This window comes from Talpa occidentalis, unplaced genomic scaffold (assembly GCF_014898055.3).
Source record: "Talpa occidentalis isolate TD23 unplaced genomic scaffold, MPIMG_talOcc4v2.1 talOcc4.7, whole genome shotgun sequence".
Lineage (NCBI taxonomy): Eukaryota > Metazoa > Chordata > Mammalia > Eulipotyphla > Talpidae > Talpa > Talpa occidentalis.
Genome location: NW_023605083.1, coordinates 41145598 through 41168461, shown reverse-complemented (window position 1 = coordinate 41168461; position 22864 = coordinate 41145598). Strand labels below are relative to the sequence as shown.

Below are 22864 nucleotides of genomic sequence, written 5' to 3'. Positions count from 1 at the left end.
TTGCTATTTGGACAGTTCAAGATGTCCTGTGCCCCTGAGTAAAGAGGAAAAGGGTTTTGTATTGTTCTTTCCTGGTGCATCTTTGGCTACTTGGGCAGCTCTTTACCTTTTCAGAAGACTAGAAATTTGCGCAGAGGAGACTTAGTCAGAAAGGCATATCTGATGTCACTCTGACCCTTAACCCTACATTGATTCATTAGCTTCTATAGCACCTCACTTAAACAGTAGTTCACAGTTGGGAAAATTGTACTGGACAATCAACAGGCCTTGAATGTATGAAATACACAATATTGCATCTGAGTTCACATTTTTAAATCTGTAGTAGCATTTTGGAAAAGTAAAACAATGCTTGGAACTTTAGCGTGAAGTCTGTTCACAAGTAATTAAACCAGATGACATTTGGAATTCTCATTTCTATTGTTCATTTCGAAGAGTAAGTGAAAGCGAATTTCAAGAAAACTAGTTATTTCCCTCTTGGCTACAGTGATACATATACCGTATTCATATTCCATATGTAGCATTTTTATCACTATGACTAACTGCAAAAATAAAATGAGTCACTTGTCTAGTGAAATAAAGAATTTTTGTTACATTAAATGGGAAATAAACTACTAAATATCCATTAAACAGCAATCTGTTAAAATATTGATAGATAGTGTTCCAAATTTAATCAACAATATGCTTAAAGGATTTGATTTAGATTGAAATTTTAACAGGCATCAGCACTTATTCTTCCAAAGATGAAATTGAGGTAGAGGAAATAATAATAAAGCTAAGAATACAGATCTTAATGTATCATCAAGTATGACAGTGATGACCAAGAAATTTAAAATATCTACTTGCTGACATTGTGTTATTCTAGGTCATTCTGTTATAAGATGAAGTCCCTAGGAATGGTTAATCATTTCATACCTGTCTAACTTTCCAACTGTGTTTCGTTGTAACACTTTTGAACTTTGTAGGTATGGCATTCGTCCTGAAAATGTGATTATATATGGCCAAAGTATAGGGACAGTACCATCTGTGGATCTTGCTGCTCGGTATGAGAGTGCTGCTGTTATTCTTCATTCTCCTTTGACCTCGGGAATGAGAGTTGCTTTTCCTGATACCAAGAAGACCTACTGTTTTGATGCATTCCCAAAGTAAGTATCAGTTTTCAAAGTAGTTTAAATTTTTATGGAAATTGTTTTTCACACTTAAGGTAGTTGTAGTATAATTCAAACACGAGCTTCTGTTTTACATATAGTATAAAACTGAAAATTTTTAGTTCATGAAGAGTGTGGTGGCAGGACTAGTCAGGAAGCTGAAATGTTTGAGTAGTAGTAATCCAGTTGAATAGTGTTGTGAGATCTTACACCCCAGATAGTGACAGTAGTAGTGGAGACAAGAGAATAAATTGGGGAAATAAAATTGAGTGAACTGTATATAAGGCTGGATAAGAGAAGCTAAATAGAGAACTAGAACATAATTTCCAGAATTGTAATTTGAGCTGCTACTGGCTAATGGCACATTTAGTGAGACACATAAAAATGGAAGAGAGGAACAAGTAGGGGGAAAACAAGACAAATGTGCATAAAAGTGGGTGAATGGTGTCTATTCATAACCTGTTTTACAAAAAAAGTCAATTGTAAAGGAGTTGAATCTTAACTAGAGTTAAGTATTGCAACCACAAAGTCTACATACAGTATTAGACAGTTTTGAAAGAAGAGCTGTATTTACCTTGATACTCGAAACAGATTTTGATAATTACTACCATTTTCTGCTCGTAGTTGGAAAAAAGTGATGGCTGTTCTTCTTAAAGAAAGGGATATGGCAGGAAATACAAGGATTTTTTTGTAAATGCTAGATGGGCCAAATACCAAGTCATCTTTTGATTCACTCTAATAACAGTAAGAGTAATCTCAAAAACAAATTTTTTCATCATTAGTGAGGGGTCACTTTCATAGGGAACTTTTGGGAGGATATTATTCTATCACCACAATAAGTTTTGGGAAATTTTTGGTTTTTACATTTACTTTGGGTTTGTTTTTGTTTTAAGTAATGGTAGATTGGAAGTTAGATGCTTTATTGTGCTTTTGTCTAAATGAGTAGTAGAAATGATACGGAGATACTTAGAGTAATTGTTATTGCCAACTTCTGTTTGTCTGGCTCCTCCTTCATTTCTGGTGCACCCACAGAAAACAATACTAACAGTAAACCATTTGATAAAAAGCATGCATTTCTTTTTATTTTTTATTTTAATTCCTCTACTATTGAATATTTGCCAGCAAGCAGTGAACCAAAGCATATTTTTCTTACTAAATAGAGCCTTGAATTTCATTGATGATTTCCTCCTTTTCAAGGATCTATCCTTATTTTCTGTTATAATGCCTTATGTCTGTATCTCTGAGGATTTTATCAGTTATTTGTAAAATTTCTCCTCTGTATGGCTTATGTCTGCAAGTTGTCTTTTAAAATTGTCTTAATCTGTCTGCTTATAAGTATCCTGATAACTGATTAATTTTTCATTGTCTGCTCATATTTAACAGGGAGGGACTAAGGAACTGATCTGAAGTAGGTGATAAAGTTTGTTTTTTTACCATGAGATTCACTATAGAGTGATCTAATTGAGCCAGTTAGTTGACTCAAATATGTCAATATTTTCCCTCTGAAGAGGGAGGGAGTCTGCAAAAGGCTCTTTCTAAAACTTCTTGGAGATTGAAGGCCTGACTGCCAGCATTCTAGAAGCCAGGAAGGGAAAGTTGGTTCACAGCAGCCAGTATGTATATTTTTGGGGTCTCTGCTTCCTCTGCCCTAAACTGTCTTGACAATCCCTAGCCTCTTAGAGAGGGGGCACTTTACCCTCTTACATAAAGAAGAGGAAAGAACCTGGGAGAAATGTACATAATTATTTCTTGAACAGACTTGGAACAAATTGTAAAGATTCCAGTCAACTGCCCTTATCCGCATGTCAGCCCCTAATCTCTGGGTAGCCTTTGAGCCTCTTAAAATTGTGTTTTCACCTATATTTTCAATCTTATTTCATTTACATTCATCTATCTGCCTAGCTCCAAAATGTTATGTTTAATTACACAATCGCTATTTTTGTTTTAGTATTCTAAAAGAAAAAACATTTTGCATCATCTTAGTAGATTATGAGAAAGGAGAAATGTCGTGAGTGCAGAGAAATTTGAGGTTAGCACATATTTGAAATGGCTCTGAGTTTCTCCTCTTCCTTAAAACCTGTTCCTCCGTTCCAAAAATCATTACTGTAGAAAAGTACCGGAGGGTGACAGTAGTTGTTGAATGACTCTCAAAACAGAAGTGCATGAAATTTAGGCCTCCCTGGTGGCCTCGGGGTTAAGTCTTAGTGCTATTGGCCTGAGTTCAATCTCTGGCCAGGCAGCTAACCCACAAGGTGCAACAGACCTCTCCTGTCTCCCCAATGCTCCCCTTAGCAGTATATTTCAGTAGATCTGCCTGTTCTGCTCCCCACTCTGTCTCTGGTAAATCCTCTCACCCCCTGCACCTCTGGCCTATGACACCCCAATTCTACGCAAAAATTGTGGGGAGGGGAAAGTGCATAAAGTCTACTTCCTCAGAAAATCTTAGAGTTGTGTGTAAAAATGACTTGAACCTTATTTGCAATTCAGTAGTCATCCATTCCTTCTGAATTGATTCAGACAGTTCTGATATTTGAATTATCTGTCATATAGCACAAGAAATTTTCTTCTGTGTTCCTTTTCATAGTTAATTTATTGATGTTTTGCCCCTCCTTTTCCCCTACAGCATTGACAAAATATCTAAGATAACCTCTCCAGTATTAATAATTCATGGGACTGAAGATGAAGTCATTGACTTTTCACATGGCCTCGCATTATTTGAGCGTTGCCAAAGACCTGTGGAGCCTCTGTGGGTTGAAGGGGCAGGTCACAATGATGTGGAACTTTATGGACAGTACCTTGAAAGGTTGAAACAGTTTGTGTCACAGGAACTGGTAAATTTGTAAAATAGTCTGTAAATTTGCAAACTGGGTTTTCTTTTCTTGCTGAACTGCACTCTGTGGTAAATAACATAAAACCTGAAGGTTTTGTTTGCAAATCATGTCAGTTGCCTTCATAAATGTACAGGTAATGATTTGTTAACAGACTTAATGAAGGTTTTAATTACCAGAACTAGAAACTGGAAATAACAGTATCATGCAGTCAAGCTGTGTAATTTATATTTTTTCTGTGAATTTTTTTTTAAACATCAAGATGAGTACTGTATAAAATTTTAATTCTATAAAATCAAATGCTGTAAAAGTATTGCCAAATGCTTTTGCATATCAGAAACAAATTTATAAATATTTTTAAAACATCTCAGTGTACTAAATCTTTATCCTGGTATACAAATGTAATATTCTTTCAATAAAAAGCTGTATATCTAAAATAATTCAAGTACTCATAACAGAATACACTGTATAAAAACATACACATTCACTAGATATGACCTAAACCCTGTTGTACAGGGATAGAGGTTTAAGTGGTTATTTTATTGTAAAATACATTGAATTTTCTGTATTCTCTGGTTATCATACATTCTATCCTTTTAAAAAATGATGTCAGCCTTAATTTTTATGCCATCTGTTAATTTACCAACTAGTTGTGTTGTAAATGAAAAGTCATAGCAGCACTGAATTTGGACTAGTTTTGACTTTTAAGTTTGGTACTGTGAGGCAACTACTTAAAGTTTTCATTTTAGTTATTTAAATGGAATTTAGAGCTTCAAGAATGATTTGTATGCAATGTTGTTTTAAATTTTGACTTAATCTCGTAGAATTATAGTGCTCTTCGCTATAAGAAAACCTGACAGCCCGTTAGATGTTCTTCAATACCACAGGCAGACTGGCGCTCTGGTCCCTTTTCACTGGATATTTTTAAGAATAGGATCTTACTGTTTTGGATGACTATCTGAGAATTCCAGGGATTCGCTCCTGGATGCAGGAAATAAGAAAACATTTAATTCCTAACTTTCATATTAACCATTGTAGTAAAAAATAAAGATCACACACAAAAACTAAGTTGCCTTTCCGTGAATGAATCCTGCCTGAATAAAACAATGAAAGAAAAATAAAAAATAAAATTAATGGTATGTAGCCTAATTTGTAAATGAATGAATATTGAAATAATACACACTGTGGATATATTTTAAGGCCTTATGTAGTTTTAATTGTTCTGCTTGTTCTGTGGTTATGTCTAAGACTATAGTATATGATTCTCTTCAAAGTATATCAAGTATTGTGAATGCTTTGGTTCAGATGTGTCAAATTAACAGTAAAAACAACAAATATACCACTCAGCTGTGCTTGTTTGCCTTCTTCCATGCTTCCTCGGACCCCCATAGTGGAAAAAAAAAATCATTCATCTTCATAGACTGTAGTTCTATATTTTTGTAAATTTTGTCATCACTTTCTTCTGGAAAAGCTTTTCCTTCTGAAAATTTTCTTGGTTGGTGTACAGTTCCCTCTTCACACAACATACAACCCAGGGTTCAGTTAAGTGTTTTTGTTTGATTTTCTGGGAAAATTGAAATACTGGTCATACTAATTCATTATTATTTCATTCATTCAACAAATATTTACTGAATGTCTGAATCAGGTAAAACGCTATTCCAGGTAAAGATAGACACAGACCGTGTCCTCATAAACTTTTCGTTGTGGCTGGCGAGAACAGACATCTCATTGTGTAAGTGTTAATATTTGGATAAGGGCTAAAGGAGATTTGTAGGGTGTTACAACAGGTAAAATGTACTTTTGGGAAGGGACCATCAGGAGGAAAGGCAAGAAAGAATCTCTGGAAGAAGTGGTATTTGAACTGAGCTTTGAAGGATTATTAAGCAATGTCTAGACTTTAGTGACCCAAGGGAAATACTCCTTATGGAGGGGAACAGTATGTGGAAACTTGCATCTGAACTGTAAGAAGACTGGACATAACGTCAAAAGGAAAGGATGGCATAGGCATGAGGCTGGTTATTATTATTGGTTTGTTAACTATCAGTCTAGTTGGGCGAAATCATGGACTCTGATAATTATCCTACAAACAATAGAAAGCGTTTGATAGAAATATAAAACTCCATTTGTCAAGAGTTTATAAATAAATACCTGGAGATTTTAGCTTGCTTGAGATAATGCGTGGCATCCCTTTGGAAACCGACACTGAAAAATTGATCAGAGAAATAATCTCATATACAATGTACTGGTCAGACTGTATGTGTAATATCAATTTCAAGATCCAGTGAAAGGATGTTTACAAATTACGCCAAATTCTATGGTGCTTTGCTAAGAAAGACTCCATAAATTAGAACCCAAAGACTTATTAATAGACGGACTATGAGAATAAGGAATAATAGCTATCTTCAAGCATTAAGAAGCAGTTACGATTCATTCTTTTTGACTCTAAAAGCAGGCACAGGTGAAAACTGCAAATTGTACAAAAATGAAAAATGATGTAAAAATATATTAAATAAGGGCCTCCCTGGTGGCGCAGTGGTTGAGCGCTGGGTTGCGAAGCTGCCCACAGCCTCTGCGACTCCGGTTCGATCCCCGGCTGCTCCCCGACCACCGGAGGAGGGTCCCGCATGGCCCGCAGACCTCTCCTGCCGCCCGCTGCTCCCCTCAGCAGTGTACTTCGGTCCTTCTGCCTGCTCTGCTCCCCCTCTGGCTCTGGTGAATTCTCTCACCCTCCCGCTCTTCTGACTGTACCCAGTGCTTGTATAAACAAACAAACAAATAAATAAATAAATAAAACATGCCTCTATTAAAAAAAAAAAATATATATTAAATAAAATGCAATAGCAAGGAATTTTAAAAAATGCCAGTTGACAAATTTGAGCTCAGTGTTAAGAACTTTATGGTTATTTGTCCATCAGGAAAGGGATTGCCTCCTAAGCACAGAGCAGTAAAATGATTGACATCAGTTACAAGTGCAACAAAAAGTCTGGATTTAAATGAGAGGCTGAACTAGGGGGGGGTCATATATAAGCTTCCTTTAAGATCTACAGATCTTCCTAAATTTCTTTACAGTGGATTACATCAGGATAAAACCATCATAAATTGAAAATGTTGCAAGTCAAAAATGCTGACTGGGCACTACTGCTCACTGCTCTGCATCACAGGAGAGTATGGAACAGTGTTTTCTACTGAATGCCCATCACTTTTGTACCAGTGTGAAGTCCAATAAATCAAACCTTTTGAATAGGAAACAGCCTGTATATTACATTCGTTTCTACCTACCTGAAGCATTGCTTGACCGTGGCATCTAAAAGACTGATGTAGGGCCTCCCCGGTGGCGCAGCGGTTGAGCGCTGGGCTGCGAAGCTACCCGCAGCCTCTGCAGCACTGGTTCGATCCCCGGCCGCCAGGCGAGGGTCCCGCATGGCATGCAGACCTCTTCTGCTGCGCCCACTGCTCCCTCAGAGGTGTACTTCGGTCCTTCTGCCTGCTCTGCTCCTCGCTCTGGCTCTGGTGAATCCTCTCACCCTCCCACGCTTCTGACTGTACCCAGTGCTTGTATAAACAAATAAATCAATCTTAAAAAAAAAAAAAAAAGTTAAAAAAAATAAAAGACAATGATGTAGCATTGTCAATCAGAACCAGGCTCTCTTTAACTGACAGTAATTAGATCTGTGATCTTGGGGAAATCTTTTCTCTGGACCATAGCTCCCTCATTGAAAATAAAAAAGATGGCCCTGATTAATATAATCCCTTGCATTTCCAGTGTAATATGAAACTTTCTCACCCGCACTCTGTAATGACTCATACCAATTTTAACTTTGGCTAGAGTAGCCTCAGATACTTATTTTGATATTTGACTTGCTAGCAGGATACACATGGTCCACCTCACTCAGCTTTTCATGTAAATTGGATGACAGCACCAATCCTGGGGAAACAGCACAGTACATATCTTTATGCTATTTCAGACGTAACTTACTCGAATTTACCAATTATATGTATCCCTTAAGAATATCACTACTTAAAAAAAAAAAATCACTAGTTATAATACCACTAGGTTTTTACTTTGTGATTTTTATGTTCGTACAAGGTATTGCTCACATTAAGAAAGCTTTATAAGTAAACATTGATTTTAAAAATTTTCAACATCCATTGTTGCTTGAATAAGATATGTTTGGTGTGTTTAGTCTATATAACAAAACTTTTAGCTTCTCAGGAACAAGTATGGAAAGCCAGATAAACTCAAACTTCATAATCCCTTCATTTTATAAGTGAGAAAACAAATCTGAGATCTGCAGTTTTACTGTCAATGGTGGTGCTATCTCCCACTGTCTTCACCAAATGTATGATAGGATAATATCATAGGTTAATGATATTAAAGGATAATGATCCTTTAAACTATAATATGGCATAAAATTATTTGTTTTCCAGCATTAGATAGAATTTTCAGTTTTTTAAATGGTCCCAGATTCCTCCTTGCCACCTGATTAATTGAAAAGTAAATTAGTGGATTGTGCCTTTCACACTTCTCGAACTGATGATTTGTACATCTGAGTATTTAACACTAATCCATTTTACTGGATTCAGTAGAAGCAATTTGTGTTGAAAACCTGAGACTGTTAATTCCATAAACAAGTGTATTTCAGCAACACATGTCCTACAGATTATACCAAGATTAAACAATGACATTGAAAAAAATAGGAAGCAGTTTTTACAAACTGGTGATGACTGGGCTCTTTGTTGTTTTGTTTTAAAACAACATATAACTTTGATAGCACGTTGTATTCTAATGATGTATCCCCCCCCCCATCCCAGATACCCAGGAGCCAAAAGTACAACTTCTGCATATGATACTTGGAATTATGTTTTGAGTTATAATTTGCAGAATGGAGAGAGGAGACGTTCGTCTTCCTGCACCTCTGAATTATGCTTCTGACCAACTAGATAAATGAGTGTTACTAGGGAAGGAAGTGAAGTGAATGCCACTAGCCTGGAAGTGGCCATTTGACACTGAAGTGTAAAAAAAAAAAAAAAGGAAACAGGAAATAAAGCATAGAGTTTTTAACTGGTTCTTTTGTTAGAAGCCAGATTGACTTGAAATTATTTTACTCTATTTTTTCTTATAGTCCATATACTGAACTTGCATATAAATATATTTTTAAAACTTTACTGTGCTTAAAGAAATGAGTCCTTATATTAGAAAAACAGGAGGAAATGCTATATGTAAGAAATTTGTGCTATTTTATATCTGCTGATAAAAATGCAAATCGGCGACTTTACATTTGATTAAGAGTAGAATTCCCACCGAAACCCCCACCCCCGAATTACCACATAAGGCACTTCCAGTCGAAGTATGATGGATTCATAGACTACAAATCACAACTTCTAATTAGCATTTTTAATTATGAATCTTAGATACAATTTGTGCTTGTGCTTAAACAATCTCAAATTGTGTGAGTTAAAACTGATAAAGTGAAAAAAATCTGTGTAACCTCAACATTTGACATTTTGCTTTTTTATTTTCCCTAACTCTTGGAGTATGGAAGTATGGACTCCCCAAGTCTTCTAGTTCCACCATCTGAAAATAGAATGGGCAGGTGGAAGAGAGACATGAGATAATCAAGTATGATAATTAAACTTGTTAAAAGTATTCATTGTAATACCCAAAAGAAACATATCAATGATTATACTACCATAAAATATAAGGACAATGCCAGTGGAATAAAAGCAGAGGAATAAATACACTGAAAAATTGTTGTGTTGAGATAGTAAGATCATGGGTGAGATTTTCCTTTATGTTACTACATTACTATGCATATATATAGCTAAGAAAAAGGAAAAATAAACTTGGTTTTTATTTTCACTTCAGAAACTTCCTCTTTTTAAGTCTGGGCTTCTAAAATCATAGTGTTCCAGTGCAGAACAAGGTTAAATGAATTTCAAATTTGTTTTCAGTCTGGATGAAATGAAACAAAAGTATTCCCAAAATAAGGATTCCCTATATTTGGGTGATTTTGAATTTTAGGGGGTGTGTGTGGCGGTGTGGGGGTGGGGACAGAGTAGGGAGGGGGGCAGGAAGTATAGCAAATTGAATGTTCATATCAAAAACTCACTGATTATCGGGCCTCCCCGGTGGCGCAGCGGTTGAGCGCTGGGTTGCGAAGCTGCCCGCGGCCTCTGCGGCGCCGGTTCGATCCCCGGCTGCTCCCCGGCCACCGGAGGAGGGTCCCACATGGCACGCAGACCTCTCCTGCTGCCCGCTGCTCCCCTCAGCAGTGTGCTTCAGTCCTTCTGCCTGTTCTGCTCCCCGCTCTGGCTCTGATGAATTCTCTCTCCCTCCCGCGCTTCTGACTGTACCCAGTGCATGTATAAACAAAACAAACAAAGAAACCAGCAAACAAATAAATAAAGCATGCCTCTATAAAAAAAAAAAAAAAAAAGTTCTTCAAAAACTCACTGATTATCAAGTCTAAAGTGTTTTCTAGACAATGTTTACACTTAACTATTGTAACTATTCGTTACAAACCAGACAATGCATTGCTGTTATTTCCTTGCCATCTGTGGTCATTTCCTTAGCCCATTACAGCTTTGCTCACATTCGTCTCATTTTTTTTGTTGTTGGCAAATATATTACACACATCACATTCCATGTTATGGTTCCAACTATACATTATATGTATATTTATGAAAAATGTTTTAATCAAATTAAAGATATTTATAGATATATAACTACTTTTACAGGTATTATTTGTTCTTGTGGATTTATATTACTGTCTGGGATTATTTGCTTTCAGCATGAAAAAAATCCTTTAGTATTTCCTGAGCCAGCTAGCAATAGATTCTCTGTTTCTGTTTATCTGGGAAAGTCTTTATTTCATCATTTTTTTAAAAAAGACAGCTTTACTAGATAGAGGATTTTTGGTTCACAATATTTTTTCTTTGAGCACTTTGAATACTTTCCACTACCTTCTGGTATACTTTTTTTTTTTTTTTTTTAAAGAAGATTCAGGGCCTCCCCTGTGGCTCAGCGGTTGAGCGCTGGGTTGCGAAGCTGCCTGCGGCCTCTGCAGCACCGGTTCGATCCCCGGCTGCTCCCCGGCCACCAGAGGAGGGTCCCACATGGCGCGCAGACCTCTCCTGCCGCCCGCTGCTCCCCTCAGCAGTGTGCTTCGGTCCTTCTGCCTGCTCTGCTCCCCGCTCTGTCTCTGGTGAATTCTCTCACCCTCCCGCGCTTCTGACTGTACCCAGTGCTTGTATAAATAAATAAATAAATAAATAAATAAATAAATAAAACTAAATAAATAAATAAATCTTTAAAAAAAAATAAAGAAGATTCAGCTATTAAAATTATTAGATTCCTTTGTAAATGACATATTGTTTTACTCTTCTTTCAAGATAATTCTCCTTGTCTTTGACTTTCAACATCTTTACTTCGATGTGTCTATTTATGCATCTCTATTTACCCTTATAGTTTGTTGAACTTCTTGGATGTATAGGCTATTGTTCAGTAAGGTTGGGGAGTTTTATTTGTTGTTTTGCCTTTCTAAACGTTTTTTCTTTTTTTCGTTCCTCTCCTGATACTCCTCACTCAAGGACTGCAAAGATTATAGAATTAGCCATCTATGCTTATGTAACAGGTTCCCGGCTGCTTTGCTTTTTAGTTTCATATATATCACGTGTGTGTGTGTGCGTGCACAAGTGTGTGTTTACATCATTGTTCATTTTTGTACAAAGTATGCTTTCTCCTTTCAGTATATTCCCCATAATATTCCCATGGAGAATGGAAGTATCACATTCCTAGACTTCAATCTATACTACAAAGCCTTTTAGGTTTTTATCTTTTCTCTCTAGTTTCACACTATTAATTGCCAACTACTTGCCTGTGTGAGTTTGTTTCTTCTGCTCTAACTTGCTGTTGCTATATATCTACTCAGATAACCTAGGAAACCAGATCATTGAACTCTTTAAATTGTGTCTAAATTAAGAATAGAATGGCTCTGCTTATGATTCTGAAAAACTATGCAGTGAGTCATACAGCCAAGACTAAGGTTACCCCATCCTGATGTAAGAATTAGTTACTGGCTGCCCAAGAGATTGGGTTCTATCCAGAACTGGATTTCTGAGCCTGGCAGCTTGAAACCTGGTGAATGTAATTGCTGATATCTAATGTTTCCTTTTTAAAAAATTAATGAATTTTCAAGAAACAGCAACATATCATTTCCACCTTCTGCCACTGTTAAAATAGTGGCTTCTAAATAACTTATCACCAGGCTGATAAATGGAGAGGAAACATGTGAAGTGGTAACATAATAGCCATCATTGACTGAGATGATGGATTTGAAAGTGCTCTCTTTAGACTCATGAAGACAAAAAGTTGAGTGCTTGCAAACACTAAAGAACATGGAACAGAATTTAGAGTGACCTTGGAAATGAAAGAATAGGTTTACCAATACCAGAAAGAAGCAGCATAAAAGAATGCTTTAGAACTAATAAATGCTTTAGAACTAATAAATATGCTTTAGAACTAATAAATCCTTCCAAACAAATTTATGTAATCAGGAGATAGACAAGGTAGGTATAAATACAGCTCAAACACCCTGTCAATAAGGAATATTTTTGCAATTCATGAGATGTCTAAAGTGCAATATCAAAAGAAAAAAGATTGCAGGTTAATAGTTTGAATATGAGTAAATGAAATCTTTCAAAATTCTGGGAAAGGCTATGTTAGAGTATGACTAGGAATGAGACTTTTCTTGCCTCGTTAGCACTTGGTAAGTTCTCTCGTTTTGGTCACATTGTTCTCTACAGTTTTTTAAAAAGATTTATTTATGCATACGAGAGCTGGGGTGTATGTAGGCCAGAGATGGGGCGTGAGAGGGTTCACCAGAGTAAGAGTGGGGAGCAGAGCAGGCAGATTTACTGAAAAACACTATTAAGGGGAGGCAGGCAGGACAGGAGAGGTCTGCTATGCCATATGGGTTAGACCCCTGGACAGGGAATTGAACTTGTGCTGCAGTGGCTGCAAATCACTTCATAGTGCTGAAACTTAACCCCTTGTGCCACCAGGGAGGTCCCTGTTCTTTGCATTTTTGTGCTTCAGAGAGAGCCTAAGAGAAATAAGCAAAAAGGAAGGATGAAAAGAATGCATAAAGACACCAAAGGAAAGCCTGCTGATCATTCATAACTTTCTCAGAAGTCATCTGCTAGAAGTCCTCCTCCAAGAAGACTTGAAGTGAGACAGTCAGTGAATTGTGTAGAATCCCTTTAATCCTGCCAATTCTAGGTCATTCCTTAAACATTGTTATAAAAAAAGATGCTTAGGACCTCCCTAAGCACAAGGGATTGAGCACAGCACTGTGAATCTATGCATGGCCACTGCAGCACGAGTTTGATCCCTGGCCGGCCAGGGAGCAACCCAAATGGGCACAGCAGACCTCTCGTGCCTCGCCCACTGCTCCCCTCAGCGGTTTATTTCAGTCAATCCGCCTGTTCTGCTCCCCACTCTGTCTCTGGTGAATCCTCTCACCCTCCACACCTCTGGCCTGCACCCCAGTTCTTATATGCATAAATAAATAAATCTTTTAAAAAACAGAGAAAGATGCTTAGAGGAACAGGCATTACAGATATCCCCTCCTCCCCCCAAGAAGTTATGTGCTCTCTTTCTTTTGTCTGTTAGATTGAAAATCGCTGAAGGGCAAAGAATGTAGCTTTCCTCCTTTACATATCTGTACTCTTCCCCTGGTAACCCAAAGCTTCCTGGCACTTGAATTAATATGAGGTAAGAAAATGTTCCAAAGAGGTAAGACTTCTTTTTTGTTCCTCATTTGAACATCTTAAGTGAATAGGATATCTCATAATTCAAAGGTGTGCTTTTATATTTTTCCCTTTATGTCATTAAATTATATTTTAAGAAAACAGAAAAACTAACAGTGAAGGTGAGATGAAGTACAGGTAGCTTTTGAAATTTTAGACATAAAAAGTAATCTCTCTGAGCCATAGTTTCATAATCAGTTAAAGGGAGATATTTATAATATCCGTTCTGCTGACCTTGAAGGCAAACTGAGGATTTTAATCGTAATTTTATTTTTTTTTTTTTTTTTTTTTTTAATAGAGGCATGCTTTTTTTTATTTATTTGTTTGCTGGTTTGTTTTTTTTTGTTTGTTTTGTTTATACATGCACTGGGTACAGTCAGAAGCACGGGAGGGTGAGAGAATTCACCAGAGCCAGAGCGGGGAGCAGAGCAGGCAGAAGGACCGAAGTACACTGCTGAGGGGAGCAGCGGGCGGCAGGAGAGGTCTGCGCGCCATGCGGGACCCTCCTCCGGTGTCCGGGGAGCAGCTGGGGATCGAACCGGCGCCACAGAGGCCGCGCGCAGCTTCGCAACCCAGCGCTCAACCGCTGCGCCACCGGGGAGGCCCTTAATCGTAATTTTAAATGTGACTACTTACTTTCAGTGCTCTAATGAAATTAAAAAAAATATCAGGGATTTTATCCCTAAAAATGTTTTCTATCACCTATATCTTAACTTTCCTACTTCTGTGTCTACCCCACCAGAAAAGCTCTGCAAATTCTTAAAGTAGGGAAAATTGGAATTTAGGATACTTATCTCAATACAAGAAAACAAGTTCTTTTTTTTAAAAAAGATTTATTTATTTATGCATACAAGAGCTGGGGCACAGGCCAGAGATGTGGGGGGTGAGAGGATTCACCAGAGACAGAGCAGGGAACAGAACAGGCAGACTGACTGAAATACACTGCTGAGGGGAGCAGCGGGCATGACAGGAGAGGTCTGCTGTGCCATGTGGGTTGCTCCCTGGCCGGCCAGGGACTGAACTCGTGCTGCAGAGGCTGTGGATTGCTTCATAGTGTGGTGCTTAACTAACCCTTGTGCCACCAGGGAGGCCCAAAAAGAAGTTCTTTTAGGGTCTCCCCTGGTGGTGCAGCAGTTGAGCGCTGGGCTGCAAAGCTGCCCGCAGCCTCTGCAGTGCCGGTTAGATCCCCGGCCACCAGCGAGGGTCCCACGTGGCACGCAGACCTCTCCTGCTGCGCCCACTGCTCCCCTCAGCAGTGTATTTCATCAGTCTGCCTACTCTGTTGCCCGCTCTGTCTGTGGTGAATCCTCTCACCCTCCCGCGCTTCTGACTGTACCCAGTGCTTGTGTAAATAAATAAATAAAATCTTAAAAAAAATAAAAGTTCTTTTAAATTAGTGAGATCTCCTCATGGTGGAGATTAGTGTATCAATACTAATGTGTTCAACACAATTGATCAAGTTACTTTTTATAGCTGGATTTTCTATCTGGACAACACCGCTTACATCAAAGGGTTATTTGATAATCGTATGTAATGATACTTGTGAAGTGGCTCTTCAAATTATAATGCTGTGCCCAATTCTAATAATTATATCATCATCCTCGTTACTTTTATTGAAGAAAAAAATGAGTACCATGACTTCGTTTAAATATAGCATTGATGCCTCTGAAATGATGCTGCTGGTGCCTCACTCTTACCACTTGAGTGCGCACAGACCCGATGCCAGCTGCCAGCACTTATCTTCCTTGAGGGTTTTCTGTTGCTTTCTGTGCTGGCTGCCAATCAGCAGGAAATATTACAGAATAACAGAGTGGGAGCAGCCCTCCACCAAAGCCTACTGGAGGTCGGCACAGCCCAGTTCCTTCACAGCTCAGGTGGGATTACTGAGTCAATTGTCCCGCACAGGCTTCCAGAATTTCCCCAGAGGCATGAAAGGATTAAACTCAGGTCACCTGTAGTCCTAGTTGGCCTGATTTCACAGTTTAATTGCTGCCTCTCTCCCTGGCTCCCTCCCACCACTGCTCTCTCACTTCCCCTTTCCCCGCCTGAATCTCCTCCTCCTCCTGCTCCCAAATTTTGTCTCAGGGTCTACTTCTGGGGGGGTTCCTAAAAAGACACTGCCATTACTTAAAATATTTGTCACTGCTAAAGCCGCTGAATCACGGAGGGCACCTAAATGGAAGAAATTTTAGAAAATCAGTGAAATAGAGAGAGGTCTTTGGAGTGAGAAAAATCTGAATTCAAGTTATTTTACTGGCTGAATAGCTTTATGCAGTTTTCTCTAAACTTCGGTGTTCTCGGCCGTAAATGGTTGAAAATTAACACCTGCCCAACCAACTTTATTGGGCCTTCTCAAAGATTTAATAAGATATTACATGTAAAAGAATCGTGGAATCTCCTTGCTGATATTTGGATATTACAAATTATATCTACTTGAACATAACTGGTATATATTTCTCTGTGACACATTAAACCTGGTATAAGGCCCAATCACCACAGCCAAATAACAGGCAACATTCAGAACTCACTCCTTTTCTTAACCTAATTAAATAAGGACATGCTGGTTCTCCGTCTAAGGTTGCTTTAGAAATCACTTAGTAGTCTATTCAAAGGCTAGTGATTCTTCCTAGTGGCAGGCTGTACTTTATTGCTGCTCCCCTTTTAGAAACTTTGGGAAAGTTTTAAGGTCATGACATTTAGTGCATATTCCTAGAGGCATTCCTGCAGTCCTTCCCATGAACGATCTGAACTTTAAAAATCTAGTTTTCAAGGGCCTCCCTGGTGGTGCAAGGGGTTTGGCACAGCACTATGAAGCTGTCGGCATCCTCTGCAGCTTGAGTTCGATCCCTGGCCAGGGAGCTGCCCACATGGCACAGCAGACCTCCTGTCTCATCTGCTGCTCCTCAGCAGTGTATTTCAGTAGATCTGCCTGTTCTGCTTCCCACTCTGTCTCTGGTGAATCCTCTCACCCTCACCCCCCACATCTCTGGCCTGTACCCCAGTTCTTGTATGCATAAATAAATAAATCTTTAAAAAAAAAAATCTAGTTTTCAAGAATAAATCCATCTTCTAAAATGGGGTTGTTCTCTTCATCTACCATTGAAGTCCATTTTCTTCCGGTTTTAATCTCCTTAATGAATCACTTGAAAACAAAAATCAACAGAGTTCTCAGAGATAGATCCATCAATGACACAACATTGGTCAATAACTCTCAATAAAGGGCCTCCCCTGGTGGCACAGCGGTTGAGCACTGGCTGGGCTGCGAGGCTGCCGATTACATTCCCTGACCACCGGCGAGGGTCCCACCCAAAAAAAAAAAAAAAAAAAAAAACCTCTCAGTAAAAGACTAAGACAAGACAGTTCACATTAAAATAGGTTATTTTGCTTTGTCACGTTTTCAACATATCGATCTGCCTCACACATTTTCTCTTTTACATCTCCTTGATGGCAAACAATTGAGCAAAGAAAATCTGCAAGTATCGTAACATAGCTTGTCCCTGGAAGTCTGTAGTGGTACAAATCCCTTTTCTGAGCAAGCATTTGGTAGGGGTTTATTTTTAGCGTTTCTGCCATAGTTGGGCAAAGATAGAAGTGGACACAGAGACTACTACTACAAAAGAGACCTCAGGTATTCGTTCAAGATCAAATAACCAGCAAATGTTAAGGCAACAACTCTGTTTTAAGTGTCCTTGCTTGAAGGTGTAAAGATGTAAGTAGAAAGGATATGGAGTTACACAAAACTGGATTTGTTATTTGTTATTTGTTCTCTGGGAAAATTTGGAATATTATCTATCTGAGTCTAATTTCCATCTTTAAATTTTGCGTTCTAATAAATACAGAATTGTTTAGAGGGTAAAATGAAAGGAACAATGTGATTATAGTGATGTGCTGATAAATTTTTAGCAATCAACTCTTGGAGTTGATGGCGGCTCCATGATTTGCAGCATTTGATGATCCCCATGGTATAAATATCCCTCCTGTTGTCAATTTCAAGCTCCCAATAGCTTTAAAAATGATAGGCAAGATTCCTGAAAATATAACAATTGCTGCTCAGAAGTCCATATTAGCTGGCACAGACTGGCCCAGCACAACACTGAATGTGAAATACTTGGCATATAGTAAATACTCTATAAATAATAGTTGCTCTCTCATCCTCACAAGGCACAGGTTCTTTTACCATGTCATGTAACAATGGCTTGATGAACACTAACTCTTTGAACTCCCCAAGAGATAAGAGTCATTGTGATGATAATTTATGTAAAAAAAATAAACTCTCTTGTGAAGATGCCTGCATAAGGCACTTGAGCATATATTTGTAATGTTTTTTCTACAGTACAGAATGTATGTAGTGCCCAAAATGATCACCTTGCAGGACTTTTGTGACTTCCTGAAAAGACAGGTTGACAGTGTTTAAACCAGATGAAACTGAAATGAATTTAAAGCCTGTTGAGACTGTAAAGCAGAGGAGATATTTCAAATTAGAACCTCGAATTGTTAGGGGGAAAGGATGTCCTGAGCTAATCCCATACAGGCCTTGTGGACTCCACCCCGACTCCAGACCAAAGCCATCAGGACATTGGGAAAGACAAATCCAGTCACCACCAAAGGGAAGGTGGCTGGGACCTGAGGATGGAGTTAAGCAGCCAGAGTTGGTATAAAAACCAAACATGTGGGCCTTGGGGGCTCGCTCTCTCGCTCGCCTCCTGGCTTCACGGCTCCTGGCTCTCGGCCAGCTCTCAGAGTGCCATTTGGGATTCCAGATCGGTGGATCGGGTAGGATGCATTTAAAACTTTGTCTCCCACTTTTCTCCCTGAGTTGTACATTTCCTCATCTGCCCAACCCTTGTAAATAAACCTTTTATTAACCTTTCGTATGTGTCTGCAGTAGAGCACTGATAAGTCCTTTTAAGTTCATGGGTGAAGACCCACAGTCAGGCATCCCGTTTTGTATAGGGGCTGCCCTGTAACAGAATGACAGAGAGATGATTTGAATCATAATTGAGCTTCTCACAAGAGCAACTCTGTGAACTCAGGGATGAGTAGAAGGGGCACATTTATTTATTGTGTCTTAATAACTTTCCAGAAAAATTCCAGATAGAGCAGCTAACCCATTTTTTGTTTACTTGCTTAAAAGATGTACTATGGAGTATCTTTCTCACCAAGGAGTGTTACAGAATTGTCCTCCCACTAGAAAATTGGACAACTAGAAAATTGGACAACGTATATGAAAGTGTTTTCAGACATTGGGGCCGCTATGTTCAGTTTATAATTCCTTATAGAAGAGAAAGAATTGATGTGAACCTGTAACAGGAATTGTAACAGGGTGGTCCCCAGGAAAGGGGGAAGTTCCAGGTTCCCTGCCCCACCCAAGGGAGGGTGGAGCTGAGCATGAAGAGGAGAAGCTGCAGAAGAGACTAAGGAAGGAAGCAGGATGGAGCCAGGAGACCTGGAGGAGGCGCATGGAGCCTAGAGACACGTAAAGAAACTGCGCTTGTCTTTTGGTCGTGGACTGGGTGACACAGATGTGGGTGAGACCTGTGGGGAGGTGACAATGGCAGCTTTTATCTTGATGTTGATTTTGCTCTTTTCCTTCCGGGCTTGTCCGGTTGTTTGTGACCCTTTTCTGTGGGTCCCCACTGGAGGATGCTTTAGACTTGTAGCAGGCTTTGGGGCCTTGTTCTGGGCCGATCCCATATGGATGGACTTTTACCCACGAGGGGACGGGTAACTTTGGGTGCTTCATTTAGAAACTAGACTCTTTGCCTTATCTGTATTGTTTCCTAGTTTTATTAAAGATCCTTCCCATTAGTCTCATGTGTTTTGTGTTGATGCGGGATGGCCCAACCCATTTAGAATAGGCAGGTTTGGGGGGTTTGGGCTGCCCCTCTCCCTGTCCTATTGTAACAGGGTGGTCCCCAGGAAAGGGGGAGGTTCCCTGCCCCACCCAAGGGAGGGTGGAGCTGAGCAGGAAGAGGAGAAGCTGCAGAAGAGACTGAGGAAGGAAGCAGGATGGAGCCAGGAGACCTGGAGGAGGCGCATGGAGCCTAGAGACACGTGAAGAAACTGCGCTTGTCTTTTGGTCGTGGACTGGGTGACACAGATGTGGGTGAGACCCGTGGGGAGGTGACAATGGCAGCTTTTATCTTGATGTTGATTTTGCTCTTTTCCTTCCGTGCTTGTCCGGTTGTTTGTGACCCTTTTCTGTGGGTCCCCACTGGAAGATGCTTTAGACTTGTAGCAGGCTTTGGGGCCTTGTTCTGGGCCGATCCCATTTGGATGGAGTTTTACCCACGAGGGGATGGGTAACTTTGGGTGCTTCATTTAGAAACTAGACTCTTTGCCTTTCCTGTATTGTTTCCTAGTTTTATTCAAGTTCCTTCCCTTTAAAGTCTCATGTGTTTTGTGTTGATGCGGCGGATGGCAGAACCCATTTAGAATAGGCAGGTTTGCGGGGTTTGGGCTGCCCCTCTCCCTGTCCTATAACACTATAACAAACCCTCTAATTCTCCTGGTTCTCTTCCTGAAATGAGGTGCCAGATAAAATATGTAAGGTCTTAACTGAAAGGTTCCGCGTGGTAAAGAAAAGGAGAGCCAGGCTACATTTCTCAAAGGGAGGGAAAGTTTATTGCACCCCGGGCAGACCTCACAGACCCAAGGCGGGGGTCAGTGGAGTCGCGCACGTTGTTAGGGGGAAGCAGGGTTTTATAGGGTGAGGAGAGGTCAGGTGGGTAGTTGGGCTCGTATGGCGGGAAAAGTTTGTAGGGCAGGTAGAGGTTCTTTGTTTGAGAAGAGACTCGTGGGGGGAGGGGGGAGGCTCATTGTCTGAGTCCTCCAGGCAGGTATCCGCATTCCTGCCCCCCAGGTGGGCTTCCTGGTTGGCTCCTGCATTCAGGCCTCCTGCATGGACCTTTCATTAACAAGAGAAAGAAATGAACTGGGGCGGGGCGGGCAGCGGTGGGATGGGGGTGACATGAACAGAAACTCAGAGACTTGTAGGAATAAAAAAAAAAGATAGAATATTCACATCATCAGAATCCCAGAGGGAGAGGAAAAAGAGGGCAAGGGTGAAAAGAAATAATTGCTAAAAATTTCCAAATTAGGCAACAAACATAAAGTTACAGATTTTAGAAACTGAGTGAACCATCAACAGGAACATTTAATACCGAAACTTCTTTGGAAGGAGCCCTAAAACTGAAGCCTACTACCCAGTCAAAGCAATCACTTTTTTTAAATATATTGACAACATAGCTGTAGAGGATCACTGTCATAGAGTTAAGCATAGTAGGTTTTTGTCTTTTTTTAAAGATAAATTTAGTTTATTATGCATACAAGAACTGGGGTGTAGGCCAGAGGTATTTTGAGAGGATTCACCAGAGACACAGTAGGGAGCAGAACAGACAGATCTACTGAAATGCACTGCTGAGGTGGGCAGCGGAGAGACAGGAGGGGTCTGCTGTGCCATGTGGATTAGCTTCCTGGGTGGGGAGTTGCAGTGGCTGGTGATAGCTTCATAGTGCTGAGACTTTAACCCCTGTGCCACCAGGGAGCCCCATTAAGCATAGTAGGTTTAAAAAAAAAAACTTGAGGATTGATGGCTTACTTTCAGAGAAATTAACATCTGCTAAGTAAACACGTACCAATATAACTGATTCAATTAGTGAGCCATTGAAGTGGTTTGGAAGGGGAGATTTTTGAGAAGAGACTAGATTTTATAAGTCATCAATATGACTCTTCACAACTGTCACATTTATTTCTTTTCTGTCCTCTGAGCAAATTGAGTGCAAACCTTTAAAAATGAATTAATTGCTATTTACATAATGTAATTAGTACTTAAATACTTAGATTGTTTTATTTTTTTTTAAAGTTTCTTTTTTTTTTTTTGGTTTAATTTATTTATTTATACAAGCACGGGGTACAGTCAGAAGCGCGGGAGGGTGAGAGGATTCACCAGAGCCAGAGCGGGGAGCAGAGCAGGCAGAAGGACCGAAGGACACTGCTGAGGGGAGCAGCGGGCGGCAGGGGAGGTCTGTGCGCCATGTGGGACCCTCCTCCGGTGGCCGGGGAGCAGCCGGGGATCGAACCGGCGCCTCCGAGGCCGCGGGCAGCTTCGCAACCCAGCGCTCAACCGCTGCGCCACCGGGGAGGCCCAATACTTAGATTGTTTTAAATTAAACAATATAGTGAAAATGCCACTTAGGATTATTTTTCAACTAAGTACAATAACTGTATATTCCATTAATTCTCAGTATTCGGAGAATTTGACTGGGTGTTTCTGAGTCTTTGGATAATGTTTTTAAATGATGCCCTCCCAAACCATTAGCAATCAGGTCCTCATGGGATCCTCTGTTTAGTATCCAGCTCATGTACTATAAGAAATACTTTCAACCAGCCTGGTGAACAGTTCAAAACTCCAAATGACTCAGCAGCAGTCATAATGACCCCTCTAGAAATTGTCTTGAGCAAAAACCTGTCTATTATCATTTTCTGACCTCCCCCCTCCCCCAGAAAAAAAATAAAGCCATCCTTCCTATTACCCATCTGTAGGGTAAGTGATTTTCAGGCTTTTTTGCCCTTCCGCCATTAGGATTGATGATGGATTCCTGTGGTCCTGAATGCATGCCTGACGGTGGGCAACTGGAGTAGGGTGTGGGCATGCGTAAGTGGGTACACCTGTGCTGAGAGACTGGGCTTATGAGGGCAGCGTCACGGAGACGCCAGCAGAAGCTGAAAGAACCATGAGAGGAGCAGTGTAGGGTAAGGTAAAAGGTATCAGGCTTTTCTGCCCTCCCACCATCAGGATAGATGACGGAACCTGCGGTCCTGAATGCATGCCTGATGGCGGGCACCTGGAGTAGGGTGTGGGCATAGGTAGATGGGATTCACCTGGGCTGAGACTGGGCTTTTTAAGGGTGGCGTCACGGGGACGCCAGCAGAAGCCGAAAGACAAGCTGAGAAAGAAGTATCTGAAGCCGAGAGAGAAGCAGAGAAGGCCGGAGAGCCCAGATAGAGTGAAGACTTGCTAGGGACTGGGAGGCCTGCCAGCCTCCTGGCCCCCCAGCACCCCTGCCTGCTGTGTACCTG

At 40.1% G+C, this 22864-nt stretch overlaps 1 protein-coding gene across 1 annotated transcript in view; it reads left to right on the top strand.

Annotated features, from left to right (window-relative positions):
* ABHD17B (abhydrolase domain containing 17B, depalmitoylase) overlaps positions 1-5408 on the top strand; it is a 41657-nt gene extending 36249 nt beyond the window's left edge. Inside the window, exons 3-4 of the mRNA XM_037491710.2 lie at positions 963-1142; positions 3769-5408. Of these exons, the coding sequence (XP_037347607.1) occupies positions 963-1142; positions 3769-3988 (400 nt within the window). The 3' untranslated portion in view covers positions 3989-5408. The remainder of the gene's footprint in view (positions 1-962; positions 1143-3768) is intronic.
* Positions 5409-22864: the final 17456 nt, after the last annotated feature.